The sequence below is a fragment of the Dermochelys coriacea genome, chromosome 10 (genome assembly GCF_009764565.3).
Source record: "Dermochelys coriacea isolate rDerCor1 chromosome 10, rDerCor1.pri.v4, whole genome shotgun sequence".
In the NCBI taxonomy this organism is placed as follows: Eukaryota; Metazoa; Chordata; order Testudines; family Dermochelyidae; genus Dermochelys; species Dermochelys coriacea.
The window spans coordinates 52,595,526-52,618,476 of record NC_050077.1 but is presented as its reverse complement, the minus strand read 5'-3'; the positions used below and the strand labels follow the sequence as shown (position 1 = coordinate 52,618,476).

At 40.2% G+C, this 22,951-nt stretch overlaps 1 protein-coding gene across 4 annotated transcripts in view; it reads left to right on the top strand.

Moving 5' to 3' along the window:
* The window catches only part of TLN2 (talin 2), a 352,127-nt gene that overhangs the window by 323,897 nt on the left and 5,279 nt on the right, over positions 1-22,951 (top strand). For all 4 annotated transcript variants that reach the window (XM_038419198.2, XM_038419194.2, XM_038419199.2 and 1 more), the window contains 6 exons: positions 3,683-3,788; positions 5,518-5,642; positions 14,495-14,620; positions 18,209-18,271; positions 18,353-18,535; positions 22,773-22,898. In XM_038419198.2, coding sequence (XP_038275126.1) covers positions 3,683-3,788; positions 5,518-5,642; positions 14,495-14,620; positions 18,209-18,271; positions 18,353-18,535; positions 22,773-22,898 — 729 coding nt within the window. The remainder of the gene's footprint in view (positions 1-3,682; positions 3,789-5,517; positions 5,643-14,494; positions 14,621-18,208; positions 18,272-18,352; positions 18,536-22,772; positions 22,899-22,951) is intronic.

The window sequence follows — 22,951 nt, the reverse complement described above, 5'->3', positions numbered from 1 at the left end:
AGGCATCACCGCATCTAAAAATGGGCCCCTTTAAAATCATACGTTGGTGTTCTCCAGTGGGTCTCTCTCTTAACCTGAAGTAGTAGAACACACACCAATCACCCAAAACACCGATGTTGTGAAAATCACTGGGGGAGCACTACATTCACATGCTTGCCTGACCCTATCCTGAGGTAAGCAAAGGAAATGGCTGTCCAAGGCCATCCCCAAGGCCCACCTAAAAACTCCCCAGTTCTATCAGTTTTTTCACTTAAAGTCTTATGACTAACTCGCTGCACTCTGAAGCTGTGAATACTGAACAGTGTACGCTTTTCAGGAATCTGAACACTTATCTGGTAACATTGTTTCAACATGGGCATTCCACACACATTGAAGCATGGGGTGTGACAGAACAAAGGTTTAATAAAATATCCAACTTTCTCAAGTTGACTTGCAGCTGCAGTCATCATGTGCACTTCCTCTGAGAAGCTACTTTTTAGTGGCTGGTGTGGGACGTAGGCCTCCTGGATAGAAATACATTGCAAGGCAGAGATTTTAGTGCATCTAGTTAAGTTAAATTAACGACTGTGTGTAGGAATACGGATAAAGTAAAAAAAAAAAAAAAAAAAAATAGAGGCCTGATTATATTAACACTTGTCCACTAGCAAGGAAGATAATGTAAGAAAAATTAGATTTGTTAGATCTCATTACTAGAACTTGCCCAGCAGGGAATAATTTGCATTTAGAAGTCTTGTGTATTTTTAGTACAGTTGTACTTTGGGAAATTTGTCATGTTTTATCCAGTTTATTGAACATTGCAGTTTCTGACTCAACATTATGCATCTTAACAGAGCAAAAAGAAAAGGAGGACTTGTGGCACCTTAGAGATAGCTTATGCTCAAATACATTTGTTAGTCTCTAAGGTGCCACAAGTCCTCCTTTTCTTTTTGCGGATACAGACTAACACGGCTGCTACTCTGAAACCTGTCATTTAACAGAGCAAAAGACTAATCAGATTTTGCTTGATCCTACTCCTTCATCTTTTGCCTTTCACTTCTCCCATCTATTCCATTTTCTTAGCAGAGCAGCCTTTCTTACTTCTAGTAGCTTCACTTACAAGGCCTGAGTACACTGGGGAAACTTACCCAAAAATGCCAGCTGACTCGAGCCATGTGTAGACTGGGTTTAGGTTACAAGTCCATGCACACACAGCCAAAATTAGTGAGCATAAAGTTTATGTAGAAATAAAGATGGATAAGATGATGTCACCAACTGCTTTAAGGCTGCTTAAGTTCACAGTGTATTCTTTGTTAAAAAGTTGGTTGCACCCCAGAACTGTAAATACAATTGTGCTGGATGTTGCTTAGTAGCAAGTACAGAAGGACCACTGCATCAGTCATTTTCCAGTGAGAATGTCCAGCTTCACTCTATCCAATACATTAACCTCTACCTTGGGGCAGTTTCCCCAAAATTCTAACTGGTTGGAGCTGTAGCATAGAATTGGCTTACTCAGCCAGTTTTTTTAATTGAATAATTTTCTTGACATAGGATGATAGTTAGCAAGTCTAGACACAGTTATTCAGAAGGTGATGGCAAGGCAACTTTCAGGTCAGCTAGAGTCCGTACACTTCTTAATCTCTCTGTCTGGTTTAGTATGCTGACCTGGTGCATTAGTTTATGATCTATAGCAATAAGATTGGTTGGCATCAGACCTTTCAGCTCATTCGTCTTATTGACAGTTGTTGATATGAGTGCTAATAATGTCTTGTTGAGCCTGATGGCTGTGGACAAGATTGCTTGAGTGAGTCTGTTGACATTGAGAGAGACCAAGGAGCATGATGTTTGGCAGTCAGAGCCCTTCAAAATACCATCCTCTAAAGGTTTAAGGTTTAGTAAGCGTAATAACCAGGAATCCACATGCCAAAAACTCACTCTGTGCTGGGACTGTGACGTGTAAAGTGCATGTTACTGACTTGAGGGCTCAAATGCAAGCAATATGGCTGTGACATTCTTGTGGATTATGAAATTATCTAGGGGATAAACATCTCAATCTTGTAGTCAAAAGGGTTGTTAGGTGACCTGTGTGAAGTGATTTGTGTGATCGTACCCCATTTCCCAATGGACATGTGCACATTTGAGTATGAGTCAGTGTCCAGAGAGGCACACTCAGGAAGAGGGTAAAAGATGGAACTATCCTCTCCTACCTTCAGATAGCTCCTGCAGGTCAGGGTTGAGACGCACTGGCAGATCAACATGTGAGACGCTTTTGCTCTATGTCCATTCTGTATCTCTGCTTTGGGTAAATATAGGACTTCAGTCACCAGCACCTCTCACGAGTTCTAAACACACTTACAGAAAGGTAACTGGAAAACATCAGAGTTCATGCACTTATACCCACTCATTTAATTGCCACTTTGTTGCCATTGTCAAGGGTAGTACTGATGTGACAAACTGTTTCTGCAGTAGAAAACGTGGTGCTTTGCTGCAGTCATGATCACACTGCATGTATTTTTGGAAATTTTAGCTGTGTGGGAAGGTTAGCTCTGAAAAGCACAATAGTACTGTATGCTGGGTTGAAGGAGTCTCAGACAGGGCCCTGGTTACAGCACTCATTGTTGCAAAAGGTATTCATTTTGTTAATATGGCAGCAGATTGCTTGGCTATTGAGGATTCAGGTACTTATATTTACTATGGAAACGGGGCTCTTCAGCCTTAGGCTCTGTGAAACTCAGGGATTCATGTGACGGTTAAAACCTAGCACCTAGGTTTCTTTAGCATCTTCTGGCACAGTAATGAATGAGGAAATGCACCATCAATTTCTCCTTGTATGTTGGTCCTTTTACTGCAGAGTTCACCAGCAATAGAAGAACGGTGAGCTTGGAAGGAAAGCCGAATTCTTCTAGAATTATTGAAAACTATATTTGAAATTTCTGATATATTTTGGCACTGAGAGACAGGGAAGAATTGCTCTGTCAAACTTCACTAGTGTTTGTGAATGACACTAAGTTTTAAAAATGACTCCATCTACATGGGGATGCCCAAAATTAAAGCCATGTAATTCTTGGGACCACTCCTCATCTCCCTCAAAAATTAACTTGATTGCAACACCCAAAAGTGTATTAAGCACTTTACAGATGATAAAGAAAACATGGTCTTTGCCCCCAAAGTACGTACAATCTGTGGACAAATATTTTGTTGTGGAGAAATAGTTTGTTGTGAAATCTTAATTTATAATAAGGATAGTTGGAAGAAACAGTGACAATGCTGGTAGTGTAAAACATATAGTTTTGTACCCTGTTTATCCATGTAGTTTACATTTGTCTCCAAAATGAAAATGCCACACGAAGCACTTGGCTTGCATTTTAATTTGGTTAAATGTTCTTCATTAATAGATTGACACGTGAGATCATGTGTCAAATATTGAGTACTTCCAGAAACAGCCCTGTGGAACACTTTCACAATGATAGGCAGCTTTGCTTTCCTAGTATGGGCTAGATGCCTTACACAATCTCGCAGCCAGTCTGCTTGGAGTCTTTATTTTAGTTTTGCTTCTGAATTGTGGGCATTTTTCTGTAGACTCAAATTTTGTTTTTTTTCCCCTAGCATAGCATTAGGACTTCATCTAATTTATTGGGAACTTGCGGTGTGTATGTTCTGTGAAACCTTAGTCTCTAATTTCTAATTAATTTTTATCTTTTTATAGATTCTTCAGAAGCCAACCCCAGAACTGAAGCATCCGTTGGCTGCCTTGTCAAAGCGGGTTGCTGGTGCTGTGACAGAGCTTATCCAGACAGCAGAAGCAATGAAAGGTAGGTCTGACAACCCACTTAGTTAATACACGAAGTGGTTCACGTTCCAGAAATGACAAGGGACGTTAAATATTTACCTGGATGTTATTTTCGTAGTTAGTTTTTGATATTTAAAAACTTTGTGATTCCCTTGCCCATCTCCACTTGCCCTAGTGCAACTTAATTGCAAAAAATATTGTTATTGGCTGCTCTCCCCCAGGAATGGATTTGATATGGGTCACCAGCCCCATTTTCCACAGCAAGAGAACCTGCACAATAGTTTTTAAGTATAGTTTGCACTAGGGCTGTTGATTAATCACAGTTAACTCACGCAATTAACTCAAAAAATGAATCAATTAAAAAAATTAATCACGATGAATTACACTGTTAAACAATAGAATACCAATTGAAATTTATTAAATATTTTGGATGTTTTTCTACATTTTCAAATATATTGATTTCTATTACAACACAGAATACAAAGTGTACAGTGCCAATTTAATATTATATTTTATTATTATTATTTGCACTGTAAAAATGATAAACATAAGTAATACTAATTTTCAATTCACCTCATACAAGTACAGTAGTGCAATCTCTTTATTGCAAAAGTGTAACTTACAAATGCAGATTTTTTTTATTTTTTGGGGGGGGTGCATAACTGCATTCAAAAAGAAATCAGTGTAAAACTTTAGAGCCTACAAGTCCACTCAGTCCTACTTCTTGTTCAGCCAGTTGCTAAAACAAAAAAGTTTGTTTATATTTACGGGAGATACTACTGCCTGCTTCTTATTTACAATGTTACCTGAAAGTGAGAACGGCATTCACTGTGAGACTCTATTCCTGTAACCAAGCTCAGGCTGCTGGGATTAACAAAGGTGTAGAATGCCCAGAATAGTTCCACGGTGCGTGACCCCACCAATACAGCTCTATAGGTGAAATCTTTGTTTCTCTATGACAGGTAGTCTTCCCCTTTGAGGGTACTAGTGCATAATGGTCAGCCTGTCCCATCATGTGGTGAGGCCCTTTAAGGTTTTTAAAGTCCAGTGTATATAATATATATATTGATGTGTACACAAAAAGCCTAGGAGATATTGACAGAAAGGATCTGAAAGATCTTTCCTGTCCAAAAAAATGTTCAGCCTTGTATGTGTAGGAGAAACTTGCTTATTGGTCTTATTGGCACTGGGATTAAAACAGCACTGTTCACTCTCATGTTTTCCGTGGATGGGCGCGAGCCCTGTCTCCCTAGCTGCTGTAGATGGGGACTTTACTGAGAACTATTAGTCAGACCATGATCTCCTGAATAGTCTAATACATCCTCTGTGCTCTTTTTGTCACAGTTCTCAGACTATGCGTCTGTCTGCCTTGGTCAAGGAAAGCACAAGAGAATCTTTCTAAGTAACAACTACGATTAAACCTGGTTGGCTGATAAATAGTTCAGCACCCAGTGTAGACATGGACTTTCAAGGAGCAATTTAGAGTTACTTTTCTTACAGAAGTTCTTAATCAAGCCACTTTCATAATAGAACGTAACGGCTAAGTGCTCTTTCCATTCTGACTTGTGTTTTTGCAGTCACTGACTTAAATTATAGTATTTTATGCCATTAATGGTATTGAAATGAGGTCTCCATATTATACACACACTGTATATTTCGCACATAGTTTTGAGGTGTGACAGGGAATCAGCTTGGTCAAAAGGCATTAACAATGCTATTGAAGTTATTGTCTTCTCCTCTGTTAATTTCAGGCACGGAGTGGGTGGATCCAGAGGACCCGACAGTCATTGCTGAGACAGAGCTATTGGGGGCTGCAGCTTCAATTGAGGCTGCAGCAAAGAAGTTAGAGCAGTTGAAACCACGAGCCAAGCCAAAGGTGAGTGTCCATCTTCCATGTTATTTTTAAAGTTAATGCCGCAGAAATGCAAATAACTGGTATTGTGAGGAGCTGATTGCTGTAGATCAAGGTGATGGTTGGAACAATCAATCCCTACATTGTCCTCAGCTGGTTACAGTAGAAGCTACACTTTTCAGACAAGCTAGGTGTGACTTACCACAAAGTCAAAAGATATTTGGTGGCTCTTTCAAGTGGTGGGCATGCAAGTAATAGATTTGGATATGGAGGGGAAGGAAAGGGAGTTCTTAGAAAAAGCTTTTTCAAGTTGCAAGATAGTTATTGTTTGTTCACTCACTTTTCTCTGTCCAAAAAATCTTTTCTCATGTGAAAGATCATTCTTGTTCCTCAGTTTCAGAGGCTTTTGAGCCCCGCTCACTCACTCTTCTATGTGTGTGCATTTACTATGGGAGGTTGTGGCCAAAAGATCTTATCAGATCAACACACAGTATTTGATTTGTAGCAAACAGGTGTCTCCTTTTAAACTCTTTGTTTAAAATATAAACTGATTCTTCTGTGCTTATTTTCTCTTAATTCTATAAAGGGAAATGTATAAATGAGGGTGCCATATGAATGCTTATGTAGTCTCATATTTTTGTGTGTTTCAGATATGTCCATGAGAATATTTTTAAGTAAAATGGAATTAACTGCTTGCATGTGTCAGAGGAATTACATGGCAATTATTATAACCTGAAGTAGTTAGTGTACCTGCACAGTTCAGGGAGTGGGGGCATGACACAGAATCACTTCACTCCACAGTGTAGAGCCCCTGACAAGTTTTGAAATAAATCTCCATGAGACATAGGACTGGGCCTCTTTTAATAAAAATAAGACCTGCCATTAACTTCAGAAAGCAATGCCATGGTCATGTCCTTTTCTCAGTAGCTTCAGAGTTACCCGACTTTGTTCTAAGCAGATGAGGAGTCTTTCCAAGCAAGCAGGTTCTAAAGGTCATTCAGTGTCAGACCGTTGTTGTCAGGGGATTGTGGTATTTTCTGTCATTCAGGAACATAAGATTAAGACAGTTTTTAATAGCCTCACAAGATGGGCTGTGGTGATGCCCACTGCTTGAGGAATTTTTCTTTCAGTGGGGAGAATGAAGTCCACAAAAGAGCAATGCTTTTTTTTTTTTTTTTTTTGTTCTATGGGTTTTGTAATTGGTACATTCATTTTTTGTGAAGAAAGAAAGTTGCTTGTAATGAGATTAAATAAAGCAGAAGATTGAGACTGGAAAAGTCTAACACCTTTTCTACACAACCACTACACAACAGAATATCTGAGTTGCCCAGTAACCTTAAAACCATTCTCCTGCTAACATCTAAACCAGTCCAGTGGCCATTGTCATTTAAAAATGAATACAAATCCTACACCTGCTCCTCATTTAACATGTTAATTTGAGCATTGGAATAAAACTTTTCTTCCATTGCTCTTAATTCAGTTTATCTTTCACAAACATTTACTGTAATGCAAGTGAAAGGTACTGGAATGACCCCACTGGATATTTCAAGCCCTCTGTTTATCCACAGAGCAAAGAACAGCATCAAAATGCGCTTCCTATTTCCGGCCCATCAATGTGTTTCAAAACAGATCAGGAGATACTGCCTGTAGGGGGAAGAAAGTTTTAGGTAGCTCACTCTTAGATGTTTCAATCTTAAACTTCGTTATCAACAAGGCATCTCTGTCACTCAAATCTCTAAATTTGTAATTAGTAATCTCAAATCTAAATTAGTAATTAGACGACACCTGTTCTCTTATACACAGTCCACCAAATACAGAAACATAAAAACTGCTATATTGGATCAGACCAACAGTCCATCTAGCCCAGTAGCCTGCATCTGGCGGTAGCGATTAGTTTCAGAAAAAAAGTTGCTGGAGAGCCTGTAATAGGCTCTGGCCTGCAGGGAAAGTTTCTTCCTCACCCCTCTTAATTAGAGGTGGATTTATACCCTGAAGTCTGAGGATCTGGATCCCTTCCAAAATTCTTGGGGTTTTGTGGGGTTTTTTGCTTGTTTGTTTTAATCCTTACTATTTGATCTCTGTCTATGTTCCAGTTTATTAATATAATAGAAATGAAACAATAAAGCTAACACTTGTTCTAATTTTATAATTGAGCTGCACTAGGTTTGTTCCATCTCTGTATTTTATTCTATTTCCCTTATCTTTTTGTTGTGGCCCCCACCCCATTACATCTCTGCACCACATACCTCCCATTGCTTTCTTAATAAAATTAAGAAGCCTAGAGTGGGGCAGCAACTTTCCACTTCAGGAAAATCATTCCTTTCTCAGAGAATTCTCTGTTAAGGAACTCCTGTCCATGTTTTATTGCATAATGTATGTTCTTTCTGAATTAAACACAACAGCTTGGCTACAGAGCAGATACAGTCTCTCACTGTTCAAAAGCTTAAATGCTCTGACTACTAGTACAATGTCCAGATGATGTTTTAGTACTTGTCTTGTTTCTGAGATTGTGTATCTAAAGGTATTTTGAGGAAGACCTTCCTTATCTTTTCCTCCTTCAGGTGTAATACAAACTGTCTTGGATTTTAATTGTGGTGTTCAATGGGGAAAATGGTCTGCTGAGCTGTACAAACTTTTCTGTTCATTATATAGAACAGATTATAGCGGGTGATATGTCCTTTACAACACAGTTATGCATTTACACTGATTGTGGTGTCTTTTTTGGTGGGTTGAATATCTTCTGCTTTGGGGCCTTATATTGCCTGTTCTAATATAATATGGTCCTTGATCTGTAAAGATACCACCTGGTACAAAATAACTACCCAAAAGAGCAAGTTAAAAAAGGGAAAAGATAAAGTGGTCTCTGTATTTATTTTATGGAATTAAAAATGACATGTTTCATTAACTCTTACAATGGCAGAAATAGTTATAGGAAGACGATGTTGTGGCTTAGGTACATCACCAGAGACCATTGCTGTACGTGCATTATATTCCTGTTGGTGCACTCTTCATGCCTCCGTGCAGGCTTATGCCTTCAAACGCAAGGCAAGGGGTTGCGTCTTTAGCAGTCGATAACAGTTCCCTGCTGTTAGCCTTCAGCAGTGTCTCTTCCCCCCCTCCCCCAAGATGAATCAAACCTGGATGCCTTTTCTGCAGGGCTCTGTGTGATATGTTTGATATATTAGGTTGTTATTTAATCCAACTATATATCAAACATATTCCTATAGTGTCCTGCCCTGTCTCCGGGGGTTTATAAAGTAGTATAAGGCAATATGAAGGAATACTTTAAATCACAAGCAGATTTAGAAGACTTTCCTGCAGACTCTCATTCTAATCTGATTTTTTTAAAAACATATACTGTGAAGTGCTCTTTTTAATAGGGTTGTTCTTGGGGAGATGTGTAAGTTGCATAGGTTCATTTATAATGGGCAGCAGCCATGCAAGTACAGAATCTCATAGGAGTGGTCTCTTGTGTTTACCTGGCTGTGTGCAGTAACTTACCCTTGTTGCTGTCTCTTTATTAAATTGAAGCTGAGAGGCACTTCAGAAGAAACGTGGTTTGTCTTTCATGTCTTTGGCAACAAGTTAATGGTGGTTCAATCATTTTTCTACTGATTCTGGACCTATTCATGCTGTCCATTACATTGGAAGGACGTGTAGGAAACTGGTTAAAAGTAAGGAAATACAAAAATATCTGTATCTAACTCTTTAAAAAATAACAGCATGGTATTTTTGTCACCTTTTTGTGACAGTGTTTTGTCCTGCACCATTTCGTAGTTGGCCCAGTAATTTGTATGTATTTTTTGTGATCTCATGTGGCAGACTCTCTCCCTTCACCTACCTGCAGATCACAGAATCATCAAAGCATATGATGACTCTTATTAGCTAAGTTTGTGCAAATAGATGTTGACTTTGATTTTTTTTAAACATTATTAAGTCTCGTGAGCTTGGTTTTTAAAGTGACCCAAATTGCCATCTCAAGGGACTAAAGATATAAACAGTAGAATTTTGTGTCACATATATCAGGAAGTCTGGTTTCATGTTCATACATTCTGAGAACTGCATAATTTGAGAGCAATATTGATGAAAATGAACAAAAACAATTTATGACAAAGAGTAGCCAAATGACATTGGACAGTGACTCCTCCTGTAGTACTTCTTGTGCTGCTCAGTCTTTGAGTGTATATGTAGTGAAAAGTTTGGACCTCTCATTTTGAGGTATACCCTTCAAACCACACTGCTAGGATGTAGATGAAAACAAGTATGGACCTTTCGTTGTGCCCAGCAGGATGTGCAAGCTAGTTGTGCTCCAAGACCAGCATGAGGAGTGGATAAGCATGCCCACAAGCATGACTAAGCAGTACTTGTCCTCTGCACTTAGCGGTGTCTCAAGCCCTCTGTGTGCCCACTTTTTACTTGTGTGTCAAGGACAAAAATAATGGGAAGGAATGGACAGAGTGGACCTGTTGAAGAAAATAGCAGAGTAAGATCAGTTCCCCTCTGGTTATGTGGAGGTGCTGCATAGGTGTGGTCAAAAGTTTCCATTGAGAGTGATTTTCGACAAAAGCAAATTTACCCTGGCAAGCATCTGCTTTCCATAGAAAATGGTTGACTTCTAGCTGGAAAACAGAAAACTGGAAAGTATTCAGATAATTGAAAATTTGCTGTTTAGTTTTTTGAAAAAGTCAAGATTTTCTGCTGAAAACGTGAGTAAAAACAAGAAAATTCGTTTTCATAGAAACTTTCTGCAGAGGGAAAAACCTGTTTTCCAGCCAGCTCTAGTGCTTAGCTATGCATTCCCATGATAGGTCTTATGCCTGCCCCTAGTATCAGCACCTTAGTAGCTGCACCATAGTTTTCTCATTGATGAGAGATGTGATTTCCCTGCAATTCTTTTTCAACTAGTCATTTTTACATTGTGTTTATATGTACAACACTGAGCACATCATGCTATGCTGAATTAATCCCATACAGGTACTTTTCTTCCCCATCTGGGGTTGGTTCTCTGGAAACTTGTAGAATATTTTGAGAAGGTGTTTCATGTTGTAGAGGTATTTCTAATTCAGTAGTTAAGGGCTAATTGAAAAGCTTTCTAGCCCTGATATAGATATCCATATAGTAAAGCCATGTCAGTGAACATTTTATTAGGCTGTGTGAATAAATAAAATCCATCATAAAAATAGTTGGTGAATTGTTTGCTGATTCAGTAGAAAAATTAGAGTTAACTTCATTATAGCACGGCCATTTAAAGAATAGTGCAGATACTACTATTGATATAAAGAAGTAAAATAGCTCTCAGCTCATGAACGCTTTCACTGTTTTGGAAACAGACTCCATAATTCCAGCTCGAGACAGTATTTTTCTTAAAAATCAGTGAATGAAAACTGTACTGTGACACATCAGAGAGGCAAAAGCAAAAGGTAGATGGAGCTGTGTACTAACCTTCTTCTACTTGGTATTTGAATTCGGATTTCAGTTGTAATCAAGATGGAATTGCTGGTCTCTACTTTCTCTACAGTGGACTTTGGCCCTTGTCCCCAAACCACGAGATATGTGGGTGAAGTTGGCATTGTATTCTCTATAGAGGCCCAGAACTGGAAATAGCAGTGTTGCAGCGCATTGGCAGAAATATGTGCTGCAACTTGTCCACTGTCTGCTCCCATGAAGCTTGGGCGGTTTTTTTATGTGATACTAGATTTTCACTTCAAGAGAGCCAAATTTACCTAAGTGTATTTTTAAAAAATGATACCAACTGAGCTAAATATAGTCCCTCTGGGCTACAAATTGTGGCCTTGTGTTAGTGGTCAAAGTAAGCGATTAACATTTGAGCCTGTTGCATAAATTATAGGCCACGTTAGTTAGTGTTTAGATACTGTAGTTGTGGTGGTATTGCATTACAAACATGGCCAAAAATCCATCTGCTAAGATGACTTGTTTCATAACATGGCAATTCCTTATCATAACCCTTTTGTACAGATGTACACGTGTGCTGTTCCTAATTAGCAGAGGCAAATATTCTGCATTTAGTAGGCAGCTCTTATTCTTTTATCTTGTCCTTTAAGGTGCCATCCAATGTTATCATTACACGGCAGAAGTTGATGCTAAATAGTTTTCATTTAGGATGCCATATTTCCTCAAAGGTGCCTTGACTTCCTTGGATGCTGCGTTTTCATTTCCAGGATTTTGTGACTTTCTGTTTTATTCACATGGTAGAAGTTATATGAAATGTTGTAGAATCAAACACCCTATGGCTTGTTTTTTAAGCTGTGAGACATGAATTAATGCCCATGAAAGTAACAGGAGAATCCAATTGGCTTTTGATTGGGTATTGAACGGGCAGGGGATGTGCATGCTTCTGTATATCAGCTTCCCAAAATATTTCTTATTGTATCTGCAGTGCTCCAGTTACTTCACTTCTGAGCCCCTTGTGGCTCCTAACTCCCCCGGAATATGTCTGGTGGTTTTGTAGTGTCCCACAGAGAACTAGAATGAGAGCACCTCACAAAAGTGAATTTTGTTTGTGATTTTCACCAATACATCAAGTTAGGTCTTTACAGATGAGCTAGAGCATGAAAATCACTGCACTTTTTAGCCCCTTGATTTAGAAACATTTATAGAAACAAGGGGCTGATATTAAAAATACCTTTTCCTTCTGTAAAGGCAAATTGGGAGAAATGCAGGAATGACCATATTTTCAAAAAGACTCTGCTCTCATTTAGACCCCTCAATGAAGTACTCAGTATTTCAAATGGATGCAGCACCTACGTGCTGGTGGCTGCTGTGCCCATTTGAAAATCTGTCCCCAATTTTGAATGCTGAACACCTCTGAAAATTTGAATAAACTATCCACATCATGGCTTTCAGCTCTGTGCAGCTTTCAAGTGGGATTTGGCACACAATTAAAATGGTCAACAAATTTTAAATGTTTAGGCACTGCAATTTAGGAGTATTTTGGGTTTTTCATATTCACAGTTCTTGTCATACTTTCTCTGAAGGAAAGATCTCCAGATTAATCCTGAAAGTGCTGTATGTCTGATATGCTCCACCCAAAAACAAACCACCTGAAGGCCACCAAGTATTAAGTTGTTCTGAATGGTGGAGTAAAATGTGATAATAAGTGTAGTGTTCAGTCTTTGGTACCATAGATGTATGTGGTGCTTTTCAAACACTTAGGAAGACAGGGTCCCTCCAACCAATATTTTTAAATCTCAATTCAATACAACATAAGAGAGGTTCAGCCACAAGAGTGGAGTAGGTACCACCAAAAATAAGATTCATGGGGGAAGATATTAACCTTTTGACAGGAGATGTAATTTCTTGTCATTAAAACCAATGCTAGTGACAAATGCCTTTAGCTGTCATGGCCATTGATCTAATCATACATTACATGTGGAAAGTTCTGTTTCATCAGATGTTAACTCACTTTTTTATTTGAATAGTCAAGTCGCATCAGTGTGTGTAAAGGACAAGTAATAAACATGTCCATTGTTTCGGTTACTTTCCCACACCCTGCTAAGTTACCAAAAATATGAGAAGAATCTGAACATTATGCATTTTATCTCAAAACACAGCTTAGCCTCAGTTAAAAGAGTTTGTGGTAGTGATATGAGAAAGCTGTACTTGCGTGAATTGTGGGAAAAGACCCATCTCTCTTAAGGAGTACTGTTAGGGAATGCATCATACTTATGCCCTAATGCCCTCGCTGATCATTCTGCTTTTGGTGCCATTTAATATATCATTGGTTCATGGTCACAGTCAAAGTAAAAATCAAAGCAAACCAACAAATAATACACGCACACTTATAACCATGCTTGTAATTGTTCTGAAAGTAATAAACATACCTAAGCTAGGAGTAGATGGGGGAGGTTGACACATGGGCGAAGCAGCTTCTCCATATTAACCTGCGCAGGCTATTGCAGCCACATTACGTGCAACAGACACACTCCATCCTTGCTGGCAGCATGGACACAACACAGGAGTAGATAGATATAACGTTCCTGTGCAGATTTAAATGGCTTAAAGCTTTTTGTTTGTTTTACTTTATTCATGTTAAGCCCACCTTTAGGAAACTGACATTTGCAGAGCAATCGTTTCTTTCATCTCATGAAAAATATTATTAGGAGCCGTTAATCTTCCTGTTCAGTACATGCTTGTTACAACATTGGTTTAGGTGTTTGAATGGTTTCAGACAGACCTTCAACATTTTGTAACTCCAAGAGGACTGGACTAGACTGCTTTGATCAGTGATGCAGCTTACAAAAAGCAATTTAATTAATGGGCTTACTTGATAGTTATGTTGTGCTTTTCATTACAGATGAACAAAGAAACATAATGATAACATTAGAGTTGTAGTTTTTTTTAACGCTTTTATGCATTCCCTTTATTATATTTACTAAGTAACTATATGCTTTGTTTAACAAACTCTAATAATCTCAGCAAACAAACCACGTTAGAATACTACAAAGATAATATTGCGAGGGAAAATGAGAATTCCATTTCAGGCTACTGCATTTTACCTGTATTTTTGAAAAGAGTTTTTAATGCTTTTAGTGGAAACCAGAAACTCAGTGGCATGCACTGAAATATCTTGTGTGTGGTATTTAAATAAAATCTGTCACTTTAAATTTTGCACAAGGTTGGCCACATGGGGAACATTACTTTCAAGTTAATATTTGTGTTTGTATCCAATAGTTAATACTGTTGTCTCTTAATTTAGGCCCCAGGAAAGTGCTTTGTAGAATGTAAATAAGGCATTTTTGATTCTTTTGTCTCTGTCTAGAGCTGGATTACAGAATCCAAAGAAAAGGTGTCCTGGAAACTGAAGAGAAACCATTCTGTTCTGAATTGTGTGTGACAGTGTTCTGTTTTGGTTATAGCAAGCCGACGAGACTCTGGATTTTGAAGAACAGATCCTGGAAGCAGCTAAATCCATTGCAGCTGCTACCAGTGCCCTAGTCAAGTCAGCCTCGGCAGCCCAGAGGGAGCTGGTGGCACAGGGAAAGGTGGGTGAACAGGACATTCAACACAGTGGAAGTATTTTACGTTGTAAAGCCTGTCACTTCTTAATTTTCTATGTATGGAAGGCACTCTGGATTGACTAATAAAAATATAAATCTATCGGATTGCGTGCCCTGGCCGGGGTTGGTTGAAAAGTCTGTTTAAACATAGCAAATGTAATTAGATATTTGGCTTTCAAATGTCTCAGCTGTTTCTTGTTCATGAAGGGCAATGATCCAGGCTCATGATGTATGGTCCCATAGTACGTTTTGGGATTTAAAAAGAAACGGAATAGTAAACAATAACATTCTGGTCCAGATTAGCAGAGGGCATCACTAATTGTGCCTTTCAGTGTGTTGAATGATTCAGTTAGAGCCACTGTATGAACACAAATTAGGCAAGTGCAAATGGATGCACTTACAGCTATTGCTAGGACAACTAAAGTGCTTACAAAATGGCTCTACGTCCATTTGCCTTGTTAGCATTGAGTGCTTTTTATTCCATTTCACTTCCATTTCTTCTTCTTCTGTCTTATTCAGCTGGGCTTCCTAGAGAACTTGTGTTTGGTTCCATCGTGATCACAAAGCAGTTGTTCTGGAACTGTCGTGTTGTAACTGTTCAAAACTATAGAACTTATTTAAAATGCTTATTAAATAGATAGTTATTGAAAACTGGCAGCAAAAATAGTCAAGCAAATGAGAATTAGACCCTGCCTTATGGCTCCACTTACACCTGGTCTACACTGGGTGGGGGGGGGGGAGATCGACCTAAGATACTCAACTTCAGCTACGAGAATAGCGTAGCTGAAGTCAACGTATCTTAGGTCGATTTACCTCGCGTCCTCACGGCGCGGGGTCAACTGCTGCCACTCCCCCGTCGACTCCACTTCCGCCTCTCGCCACAGTGGAGTACAGGAGTCAACGGCAGAGCGATTGGGGATCGATTTATTGTGTCTACACTAGACGCGATAAATCAATCCCCGATAGATCGATCGCTACCATCGATCAGGCGGATAGTGTAGATGTACCCTTAGATTATTGCATTGTTTGCCTTTGTGACAGAACTTGTTCAAATTTAGTTACATTACGATGTACAGCATCCTTTGCTTTACTCACCACCACCACCCCGGAAGAGAAAGAGAATATATCCTGGTATAAGTCCTAAATATCTGTCAATTTAGTCTTCTTGTCAGAGGGAACAGTTGCATCTTTCTCCTCATGTCTTTTTGAGATGGAAGCAAGCAGCAGTTGTGCCTTGTTCCAGCAGAGCTGAGAGAAATTGCTAAAAACACTTTTATTCCTTCATTCCAGGAAAACCATAGCTTTCCATTCTGATTGAGCACATTAGTCAAATGTAGTGCCGTATTAGCAAACCTGTTCTTCCCGGTTTGATGGAAGACTTCTTAGTCCCCTCTCTCCCATACTAACACACTAATTCTTTAAGACTAGGAATTTTCAGTCAGTGCCTTTTATCAACAGTGGTTGCCTGCTGGCATGAGCACTGCCTTCTCCAGATCAACTAATCCAGCAAGTGGTGCGGTGCCCCTTAAGGGCAGAGCCGAACCTAAACCCTCACTCTGAACACTCACATACTTTGGAAGAGCTTCAGGAAGGATCCAAATTTTGCTGCTCAGGCTCAACTGGAGTTAACTTGGAGTGGTTTAAAACAGATCCTTTCATTAGGCAGAGAACCATTCACAAGTAAATGAACAATAATAAAGATTCCTCTGAGATAATGAATTCAAGACACACACCTGGTACCTGTTTCCTAATTATCAATCGTGAGTTAATTGGTACCGTGGGTGTCTTCCAATTCCTGTCTACAGCAGACACTTGCTAGCCAGATTTACAGCATAATGGCCTTTGAAATGAGCAGACAGAATGCTTCCCAAATCTCCCCTGTCTGCACGTAGAGGTTGCAGTCTGGTATCAGTCCCTTAAGCAGTGCAGCATACTTTGCACCCTTTTACACGTGTCAGAAGAGATGGCTGATGCCTGGTGAGGGAGCCAAGGTTCAATCTACTACCCGCCTATCACATCAATGGCAAGCAGCAAATAGCTCCATTGGTTACAGCTAACAGGCCATTCCCCTCACTGGCAGTGTGGGGAAGAGAGGAAGGGAATTCTTACCCCTTCATTCAACCATGTGGACCAGACACAATATTGTCCTATATAAATTCCCAGTAGCAGTCAGTCAAGGCTGTAAAAATGTTTTGCAGAAAAGTCAATGAAATGTTTCAGCAAAAAGGTTTGTTAAACTTTCTTCTTTCCAGTTTGTTCTGCCTTCTCATTTGAAATTGTTGTAATGGCATTAGTTTGACATTAGGCAGCTATTTCAGGTTTTGGAATAAAGGTAACGTTTTATGAAGTCAGATCTGATCTACTTCACTTTTTCTCATTCCCCAGGCACTAGTGTCCAGACTGGTAGATCTCTGCTGAACTTTAGATGCTTTTGCTAGGGAAGGTGGTGCAAGAAAACTTTGAAACCTGAAAAACCCATAGGTCTCAAGCATTTTATTGTAAAACTGAACTTTTCTCTTATAGCAACATTATTAATGTTTTGTTATTACCCTAAAAAACCCCACTCAGGATGTTCCAGCTGTATCAAAAGTATTGCAAATTTTGGTGTTTTTCTTTAACCTCCACCTCTGAAGTCATGCAATTATATGAGAATTTTGGTTTTCATTTTTTAAAGAAATTCAACAATTTTGCGGCCTTCGTGGTTGAGGAGAAAAGTTGGAAAATGTGAACCTTAACAGCTCAAAAACCAGAAGATAATTGAAAAGACACCAAACTTTTTTTTTTCTTTAATCTCACAATTTTGGAGGGCCCTGACTCATGATTTCTGAACACATGGGGTTGGGAGTACTGGGATCAGAAGACAATAGTACTAAGTGCTGTATGAACACATAGAAAAAGGTATTTGCTACCTTGAATTGGTAATCAAACATCGGGCAGGAGCGTGGGAATTCGAAGGAACTTTGTTTTTCTATTCAGTGGCAGCTTGAACATATTGAAGGAATATAGCATAACTCTACTGAAAAATCAGTAGCCTTGAACAATAGCTTGACTATCAGGAATGAGCGTTATAGACAGGAACAAATCCTTTCAACTTACTAGAATTTCCCAGCCTCTTCTGGCAAGCCTTGACCAGGCAAATCCTCAGCTGTACCAGTCATTGCCCTTTATTGGTTTCTCTAAACTTACAGCAAGACTGGAGCAGCTCAAGTAACAATGTAGGTTAGAGTGTCCCTGAATGAACAAGAGCCAGGTAATGGCAGGGGATCAACAGCCATAAAAGGCCCATTTTTATGATGGGAGCAGGAGCGGCTAGAGTACTAGTCAGAAAACCTTGGCTAGTACAGAGATACATGCCAGAGTCTGGGAACCACTGACTTATATTAGCATAGGAATGTAAGTCAGAAATTTTTTTCTGTCATCATTAGATAGCGTGTGCTGAGATTAAATTGGGGGGAAGGGGAAGGTGTACATAAAGTTTCCTTTTCAGATGGTTATGGTCTTTAAATGCAAATCAAGGCAAGGCAATTGCATTTTATATTTCACTCTAAGCAAGTGTCTGAACGGTTCTTCCAGGTTGGAGCTATCCTAGCAAATGCAGTGGATGATGGACAGTGGTCTCAGGGACTTATTTCCGCTGTGAGTAATTTCAATTTTTTCTTTCTCTTGAAAGTCTCTGAGAAACTAGAACGCTGAGTAACTTTAGTTATTGACTCCTAGGCCCGAATGGTGGCAGCTGCAACCAGCAATCTGTGTGAGGCAGCTAATGCCTCGGTACAAGGTCATGCTAGCGAGGAGAAACTCATCTCATCTGCCAAACAAGTTGCGGCTTCTACAGCACAGTTACTTGTGGCTTGCAAAGTGAAGGCTGATCAAGACTCTGAGGCCATGAGAAGACTACAGGTAACAGTGTTCATAAACAATGTAAAAATCCATCTCGGAGCTATGCAACAGTCACCGTCATGCCTTTTCAACAAATCCAGAATTCAGCCAGTAGCTTCAGGAAATTGCCTGAATAAATCATGGCTGGGTTTTATCTTCTCTGGTAGTGAAATATGTTGTGTTAAGTTCAAGGCTGCCATGCTGCATGTTGCCATTGTTAATCAGCATCTGGAGTTCATTCTGTGATCATTGTAGCCATTACCTTCGAGATGGTTGAACTTTTAGAAAGATAGAAATGTGAAGTAGTCTGCACCTCGCACCAGCTGAGGGAGGAGATAGTGATCAGAGGGAACTCTACTAATGCTCACTGTCTCAGAATCAAAAACAGAGAGAATGCCACCCTGCCTGTTAGTAATGCACCCAAAATGAAACTGCTGTTAGAAAACATTGTACTTGTTAATGTCAGAAGTAACACTTCAGTTTACTATAACTGAAAGATATTGGGGGAAATGATCTTTTCAGTCTGTTTACTGGGTGTTTCTTGACATCGCTTTGTGTCTAGTTGGCTTTTCTGTTTTCAGTGTATGTTCAGTTGCAAACATTCATGCACGTGCTTACCAGATTTCTGTGAGACTACTCATGTTTAAACTAAGTACATCACTAAGACCATAGCTACACTACAAACTTTGGTTGACACACATTTCGTCGGCATCAAGCCACTGCAGTGAGTATATCACTTGTCCATGTGTATACTTGGCTCTTTGCGTCAGTTTTGGATATACTCAGCAGGAGTGCTTGTGCCAATGCACAGCATCGAGCACCCTAGATAGGAATTCCACTGTATAACCCGTCACCACCCAGCGCACTGTCGTTTGGGAGGTTTTGACGATATTTGTTGGGACAGAATCAAGTCTTACAGGGTTGCAAGGGGTCAACTTCCAAGCATGCAACTGGCTTATCCCATAATGTCATCTATATCCTATAATTTTCACACCTCTTAAACGTCCCACAAGCCTGCGCAGCTCTCCTGGCTGTCTGCCATCTCTGATGGAATCATGGAGCCTGCACAGCTCTTAACTGTTGTGGTAAGTGTTGCAAGCTCAGGACACATGATCCTCTGGTATTTGTAAAGCCATAAGAAGAACCAAATCAGCATGGAACATGACAGATTCTTGGAGGATAGATTGTTGTGGGATGTAGTGAGACCCCATTTCAGGGTGGTTGGTGGTGGTCATGGAACTGTTGCAGAAGGGGGAGTGGCACTGCTGGGCCCTAGAAACTATTAGCAACTGGTGGGATCACATCATAATGCAGGCTTGGGATGATGAGCAGTGGCTGCAAAACTTCCAGAAGCAGAAGGCCGTGTTCCTGGATCTGTGTGCCAAGCCCTCAAGTGCAGTGATACCAGAATAAGAGCTTCACTGACAGTGGAGAAGCGAGTGGTGATGACACGATGGAAACTTGAAATGCCAGATTGCTGCTGGTCAGTGGGAAATCATTTTGGAGTTGGAAAATCCACTGTGAGGGGCATTGTCATGCAAGTGTTCAGGGTCATTAATTGTCATTAATACGGCCATGCGGATCTAACAGACAGCAACAGAGGAGAGAACGTTTTAAAATAAGAAAATTGTTGTAAGACCACAAACATTGGCAGAGAAACAACAGATTCTGGGTTAGGACCAGAACTGGCAATTCATTTTTTGTAAAAACTGATTTGATTTCATGTGGATTGTCTCCTTTGGAGCAGAGTTTATCTGAAAGATGGCTGCGTTAATACTGCACTCTGGGTATTAAGCTTGTTGTCTCAAGGTTTACAATTGCAATATGCTTAGTTTAGAAATGACTGCAGCTTTTACTGTATGCAGTGGTGTGGTAGCTTTGTCAGTCCCAGGATATTAGAAAGACAAGGCAGGGCAGGTAATGTCTTTTATTGGACCAACTTCTGTTGGTGTGAGAGAGAGAAGCTTTTGATTTTACACAGAGCTCTTCTTCCAATCTGGGAAACGTATTCAGAGTCACAGCTAAATACAAGGTGGAACAGATAAGCACAAGTGGTTAACACCCATTTCAAGGGACCGTTCAGTATGAACTTGGATTTTACTGCAGGTTTTACTGACTTCTAGCCATGTAGTCTCAGTCTGTGTTCTAACAGTTGGGTTCTGGTTCTAAGTTTTGTGGGAATAAAAACCAGTACACTTATTTGTTACTAAAATCAGCAATTATGACTGAGTACAGATATCTGAGCAAGAGGAGTCTATTTTCAGTCATTTTTCAAAATAGAACCGTGATTTTAATTATGGTCAAACCTTGAGGCAAATTTAGGGTTCTGTGGTGGTTTAAATAGAAAATAATGGTTTTGTAATATTATCCCTGCCAGGAGGCAGGTAAAACAGAGGTAGTTTTGGCAGTTGATGAGGGACTCTTGTTGGATGGGTTTGTCACAGTTGTGGTCATGTGTTAGTAACTGGAGAACCATTCTCTTTCTAATGCATCCACACATTAGTATCTGAGTGCCAAGATGGGGCTGGAGGAACTCCTAAATGTAGAATAATGGCTAAAAAAGGGGACCGAATTCTAGTATTATGTTCTTCCTGCCCATCCAGGAAAATCAGGGCATTGGGTTACCCTAAGCAAATTTTATTAAATGGACATAGAATACAGTTAAGCGCGAGGCTCAAGGAGGCAGGCCCAAGAGCCATGGAAAAGTGTTTCTTTTTATGTATTCAGACACAGGCTTTGAGTAGTTTCTCCACCAAGCTATGGAAGAGGTTTGAAGGTGGAAACAGCACTTTCCACTTGGAAGTAATGCCCTTTACTGTAGCAGAACTATTGGGTTCGTGCACGTCACATATTTGTGTTGATGTGTTTGGCAAGCACCTGTATTCCTCTGCTGGCTCTGCCAATAGCATCCAAGTTTCCATGGAGCCTTAATCAGTAGGGTGGATATGGAAGTTGGAATGTCCTGGTTTCCTCTTTGACACCCATACAGACCGACAAGCTTGTGGAGAAGTTGTTTGACCTACGTTCCATGTGAACACTGTTTTGGAAGGAGCTGTAGTCAGAGTCTGGGGAAATGAAAATGCATGTGAATCATCTAATTCTTCTTTGACAGATTGTCCACATGAATTCCTCTCTTGCTGCACATGTGCCCCGTGCATGCTAGATTGGATTATTTTTGGCTAGCAGTGTCCGTTGGAGCCATGCCTGCACCCAAGATGAGGGCATACCGTGTGAAGCAGGTCCAACAGTCCCTCCATTCCTTCTTATCACCCTGGGCAGCAAGATGGAACCCCTGCAGTGACTGTCTGATTCTCTGTACGCTGTGCTAGCATTAGTGTGCATTAGTTATTGGTATTATTAATTAATAGCTAGTGTCTTTATGCCAGTGGGCACAAACAAAAAAAACCTGCTTTAGTCAGATATTTAGTGTACAGCCAGACCTTCAACCATGTACAGGGGCTCTACCAATGTGGCAAAATTGAAATCCCCAGGGTTCAAAACCTGCCCCTCATGGGAGGCTTCAGTGCCACTTAACAATAGGTACTCCAAGTGCAACTCTTGTTTCGGAGAGGGAAATATTCCTGAGTAGCGATCCATATGTTGTTCCTTGCCGAAGCTGATTCAGAAAGCTAGAGAGGCCCTTGGTCCCCCTAAAATTGTTCCCATGAATGCTGAAAGGAAGGCTGTGGCTAGACCTCCATCTTCTGGTCACTCCCTCTCCGTGAGCTCCCCATCAAGTTGAGATTCCACCCCGAGCTCCCTCGTTACCTTGACCAAGAGACCCCAGTCATCTGCCTCCATCCTGCCATCGATGATCTCAGAGGGTTGGGAAGAAGTACCACTCCAGAGACAAGAGGAGCCATAGGCCACCATCTCCAATGCCTGCCAAGTCAAGTAATTAGGCACCAGGTATCTGACTTGTCTGGGGCTCAGCATTGTGGTCTGGGTGGCACTTGACACCAGCCGTTGTAGCAAATGGTTGACTCCACATCCATGGAGGCATTCAGTGATACAACATTTTCAATAAAATCAACTGCAATTCATAAGTTGTACATAGAGCCCCAAATTGGGTCAGAGACCTACAAAATTATCCAAGTTCATGTTCACCTTATAGCACTGATGGTAAAAGCACATTTGGTGTGTGGTGAGGAAAACAAGTGTCCTGCCTCTGGAGTTCAGTGCCCAGAAGGAGCCCACATTACATATACAGTGTGCCTTCATGTTTTTTGCTACTAAATTCCTTTTATCTCCTCTCTAGGCTGCGGGGAATGCTGTTAAACGAGCATCTGACAATCTTGTCAGGGCAGCCCAGAAAGCAGCATTTAGGAAAGCGGATGACGACGATGTGGTGGTCAAAACCAAGTTTGTGGGCGGCATTGCTCAGGTTGGTGTGAACATCCAGAGCAACAATAGGAAAAATTTGTGTCCCAAAAATAT